The 5,492-nt window shown below is 42.5% G+C and overlaps 1 protein-coding gene across 1 annotated transcript; it reads left to right on the top strand.

Annotated features, from left to right (window-relative positions):
* Positions 1-1,899: 1,899 nt before the first annotated feature.
* Positions 1,900-4,993, top strand: LOC141779935 (blue-sensitive opsin-like). Its single transcript, XM_074654996.1, has 5 exons — positions 1,900-2,367; positions 2,483-2,651; positions 2,744-2,909; positions 4,164-4,403; positions 4,489-4,993. The coding sequence occupies exons 1-5, from the start codon at positions 1,989-1,991 to the stop codon at positions 4,588-4,590; spliced, it is 1,056 nt and encodes a 351-aa protein (XP_074511097.1). The 5' UTR covers positions 1,900-1,988; the 3' UTR covers positions 4,591-4,993.
* Positions 4,994-5,492: the final 499 nt, after the last annotated feature.

Below are 5,492 nucleotides of genomic sequence, written 5' to 3'. Positions count from 1 at the left end.
TGGTATCATGGTGTGTACCACACTGAACATGGACCACAGAAAGCTAAGGAGAGAGTTGTCTCAGGAGATGAGAAAGAAAATTATTGACAAGCATGTTAAAGGTAAAGGCTATAAGACCATCTCCAAGCAGCTTGATGTTCCCGTGACTACAGCTGCACATATTATTCAGAAGTTTAAGGTCCACGGGACTGTAGCCAACCTCCCTGGACGTGGCCGCAAGAGGAAAATTGATGACAAATTGAAGAGACGGATAATACGAATGGTAACCAAAGAGCCCAGAACAACTCTTCCAAAGAGATTAGAGGTGAACTCCAAGGTCAAGGTACATCAGTGTCAGATCGCACCATCCGTCGCTGTTTGAGCCAAAGTGGACTTAATGGAAGACGACCGAGGAGGACACCACTGTTGAAAGCAAATCATAAAAAAGCGAGACTGGAATATGCCAAAATGCATATTGACAAGCCACAAAGCTTCTGGGAGAATGTCCTTTGGACAGATGAGACAAAACTGGAGCTTTTTGGCAAGTCAAATCAGCTCTATGTTCACAGATGCAAAAATGAAGCATACAAAGAAAAGAACACTGTACCTAATGTGAAACATGGAGGAGGCTCGGTTATGTTCTGGGGCTGCTTTGCTGCATCTGGCACAGGGTGTCTTGAATCTGTGCCGGGTACAATGAAATCTCAAGACTATCAAGGCATTCTGGAGCGAAATGTGCTGCCCAGTGTCAGAAAGCTTGGTCTCCGTCGCAGGTCATGGGTCCTCCAACAGGATAATGACCCAAAACACAGCTAAAAACACCCAAGAATGGCTAAGAACAAAACATTGGACTGTTCTGAAGTGGCCTTCTATGAGCCCTGATCTAAATCCTATTGAACATCTGTGGAAGGAGCTGAAACATGCAATCTGGAGAAGGCACCCTTCAAACCTGAGACAGCTAGAGCAGTTTGCTCACGAGGAGTGGGCCAACATACCTGTCGACAGGTGCAGAAGTCTCATTGAGAGTTACAGAAATCGCTTGTTTGCAGTGATTGCCTCAAAAGGTTGTGCAACTAAATATTAAGTTAAGAGTACCATAATTTTTGTCCAGGCCAGTTTCATTAGTTTGTTTTTTAAAATGATTCTGTTGAACCAAAATTCAAAAGCAATATCTCATTTTCATTAGTTAATTTTCAATAAATTTTTATTTATTATTACTTTTCTCAGTTTCAAGTTATTTCAGTGACCTTTGTGGGTTTTTCTTTCTTTAACGGAAGAGTACCAACAATTTTGCCTACGTCTGTACACTGCGACAGGAAATAAACTGGGACACATTTAGTGTGTTTACGTTGGGAAATGGAAATACTCTGCTTTGTGCGGAGATCCATGCTCAACACATGGTAATCCATTCTCAATCCTGACACGATAACGAAGGTAGAGATCATCCATCCTAATACTATCAGAAAGCAGGTTACCTGGGGGCAGACTGAATGTGATTAGCCGCCGTAACAGCGCTGATAACTGGATTAGCTGATACCAAAACAATGGTTATCCTTCCAGATTGGATTGGATGAAACAGCTTGTGCACTAACCTCAACTAACATTTGAATTTATGGGTGCATACATGTTTATGTCAGTATATCGAGCATTTAATGAGTGTCTCAATGTACCGTGTATCATTGCTTTCGACCTGTAATAGTGTCTCAGTAATGAGATAAGAACCGGATGCGATTGATAACATCCTGAAATCTTGTACTGGGCTCTGGCCTATTTTTATTCCCCTTTATAGCGTGTCAGATGTTGCATGCTTCCTGTGGTACGCTAATCTCCTCAATTAAGTTGTCTATTAATTATTTAATCATTCAATTAATTAAATGTTCTGTCAGACAGCCCTATAAATGTACCCCAATCCTCTGTACTGGACTGCGATAGCCATAGAGCAGGACACGCTGAACTGACTGTCACATGAAAAGCAAATTTTGATTTTCCTTATTTACATTCAGGGCAAAATGAAGCACGGCCGTAACACGGAGCTTCCGGAGGATTTCTGGATCCCCATCCCTTTGGCTACGGACAACATCACGTCTCTCAGTCCCTTCCTGATCCCTCAGGACCACCTAGCAGGCACAGGCGTCTTCTATGGAATGGCCATGTACATGTTTTTTATATTCATAGTGGGCACGTTCATCAATGCGCTTACAGTTGCGTGCACCATCCAAAACAAGAAGCTCCGGTCCCACCTCAACTACATCCTGGTGAACTTGGCCGTGTCTAACCTTCTTGTGTCCTGTGTGGGGTCCTTCGTTGCCTGCTGCTCCTTTGCAATGAGATATTTCATCTTTGGACCGCTAGCATGCAAGATTGAAGGTTTTCTGGCGACGCTTGGCGGTAAGATTTAAGCGGTAGTTTTGAAACAATTTCATTTGATCATGCCTTTCTGTTACTGGACTTATCTCTAATGGTTTGGAAAACGGTTTTAAATTGTCTGTATTTGTCATTCCAGGCATGGTAAGCCTGTGGTCTCTCGCTGTGATAGCTTTTGAAAGATGGCTGGTCATCTGCAAGCCACTTGGAAACTTTGTTTTCAAGCCCGACCATGCTTTAGCTTGTTGTGCATTCACCTGGGTGTTTGCACTGATCGCCTCAGTTCCTCCACTGGTCGGATGGAGTAGGTAGGTAACAGAACACCAACCAACACACTGAAAAACATCGGAAAACTGAGAAGCTGGGTTGTATATCAATGCTTTTGTGATTATCCCTCCAGGTACATCCCAGAAGGCCTGCAGTGCTCCTGTGGTCCAGACTGGTACACCACAAACAACAAATACAACAATGAATCCTACGTGATGTTTCTCTTCTGCTTCTGCTTTGCTGTTCCCTTCGCCACCATCGTCTTCTGCTACACCCAGCTCCTCATCACAATGAAAATGGTGAGGCAAAGTTAAAAACGAGAAAGAATGTTGTTTGGCTAATGATTGTTAAATGCTGCTCAAAAACGATTTCTACAAAATGGTAAATTAAACTTAACTGTATCTTATATGTAGAATCTGTAGGCAACGGTACAAGATTTTGGTATCGGATGTGTTTCTGGCTTCCGTTTTGTAGTCCGAGTGGTATTGACCAATCACGTTCGAGCCAGGCGTCTACTTCCGTGTCTGAGAAGTGAAGCCAATGCTGAAGTGCCTTAAACTTGCATTCTTTCTAACAGCCAGCAGGGGGCGACTCCTCTGGTTGCAAAAAGAAGTCTGATTGAATAGAAGTCTTTGAGAAAATGAGCCTACTTCTCACTTGATTTATTACCTCAGTAAACATTGTGAACATGAGTTTATGGTCTCAATCGCTAGTTTCAAGTCTTCTTCAATACAGCATGATGTTCATTTAGTAAATTATGGTCTCATTTAGAGTCAGATAGACCATCAAGCAGGGGATGCTTTAGGGCGTGGCTACCTTGGGATTGACAGGTTGCTACCACAGCGTTGTCTGGTCTGGGTGTTGTCCGAGTTTTTCGTCTAACAACTTTAAACCTTTCACAGTGTGTTTTCAGTTCATGAAAGTTAATTATAACATTTTGGTTGCCTAAAAAATTTCTTATTCAGCATTCGGTTGTACTTAGTTCCGTCCTCTCGTGTCACTTCTGGTTGCAAAAAGCCAAGATTGCTACAGCCAAAAACCAAGATGGCGATGGCCAAAATGCTGAACTCGAGACTTCAAAACGACAGTCCACAAACCACAAACCACAAACCACAAACCACGACGTCCACTTTTTATATACAGTTTATGGTTCAGGCAGGCCTTGGTGGAATGCAGGTAAACACCATGTGGGGAGCAAAATATGTGGAACGAATTGGCTGAATTTCAATCTGGGAACCCACTGGCTATCGTCTGATGATGATTTAGCGTTTTATTGGTTTAAAATTAGCCTGTAAACTTGTGAAACAATCCAGTCGTACACGTTGTCTCTCAACTCCAGCTCCACCTGGAATCTCAAGTTGCTAATTGGACTGTAAACAATGAGCAGAGCAGGGAAAAGGAAGTCCTGGTCTGGATATTCGCTGGCTACACCAGAACCCCAGAAATATAGCCCCTCCGTCATTAAGCTGATAGACAATAGGTTCCGAGATTGGTGCACGGACCACTAAACATGAAGAAGTCATGAGACTCAACTCACTTCTCTCACTCAACAGGCAGCGAAGGCCCAAGCTGAGTCTGCCTCCACCCAGAAGGCAGAGCGGGAGGTGACCAGGATGGTGATCTTCATGGTGATGGGCTTCCTGGTGTGCTGGATGCCCTATGCCAGCTTTTCTCTTTGGATCGTCAACAACCGCGGGCAGACTTTTGACCTGAGGCTCGCTTCTGTACCGTCAATCTTTTCCAAGTCCTCTGCCGTCTACAACCCGGTCATCTACGTTCTCCTCAACAAACAGGTCAGCTGGACGTCATCATCACATTGAAAACACATTACAGTTACGGTTTTTAAGGTTCATTTTTAAATTTGTTTTTCCCTTTCAGTTCCGTTCATGCATGATGAAGATGCTGGGGATGGGCGGAGGTGAAGATGAAGAGTCGTCTTCTTCGTCAGTGACTGAAGTCTCCAAAGTTGGGCCTGCTTAGACCGAACAGACTGTCGACCTCTCTGCCACTAATGGTTGTGAATTGTAAATAACAGTAAATGTACGCGTGTTTTGTCATATGAAAAAAATATACTGTATGTGGAGTGCTGCAATTAAATAATAAAGAAATTATAAATAATCTGCAAAGTGAAAAAATAAAAATAAAAATACAAATATATGCTGTATATGGTGTCTGTTTGTTGTTGAGACTGGAAAACAACTCAGTGACTGGTTTGGACTGTATATATACGGCTTCCTTATATGATTGTGTTGTGTTGTAAAGCACATATTCACTGCAACATATGTGTTGTGAAAATAACTTGTTTACTGAAAAATTCCAAAATGCAATGTGATGACAGTTATTTTTGCCCAGAAAACCTCCAAAGGGAGGCGTCCTGACTGATCATTGGTTTTAATATTGTTGTTTTATATGTTGCTTTTAATGTCCCGATGCAATTCAACACCAACATTTTTATTTGTTCATTTCAAATTCATCCTCTGGTCTCTGTAATATCATCTGCCTCCCCTCATACAATGATGTCCTTCTCTGCACTGGGTTGTTGGAGTGACATATAGCTACTAGTGAGCATCTTCTGCGATCACACTGTGTTCTCAACGGTTTTACTCACTCTTTAAGCTCGGGGAAGAAGATGCCAAACATTTGACACAAAGCTTGAGTTAAACCGGTAGAGTGGATTACAAAGGGCTACAGCGCATGAGATTATCCGAATTAATGTTATCGGAAACCAGATTATCAGGCAAAAACCTGCTGCGCTCTTCCTTAAGAAAGTGGGATTAACCTGTTGAACGGTTTTGATGTTAAGAACAATGCGTATCTACGCAGAAGGTGCACTGCACACATTTATAAGCTTGATTCAGACACCTGTAGATAATATTTTGACG

The sequence above is a fragment of the Sebastes fasciatus genome, chromosome 1 (assembly GCF_043250625.1).
Source record: "Sebastes fasciatus isolate fSebFas1 chromosome 1, fSebFas1.pri, whole genome shotgun sequence".
Taxonomy (NCBI): Eukaryota; Metazoa; Chordata; class Actinopteri; order Perciformes; family Sebastidae; genus Sebastes; species Sebastes fasciatus.
This window is presented reverse-complemented; position numbering and strand designations above follow the sequence as displayed.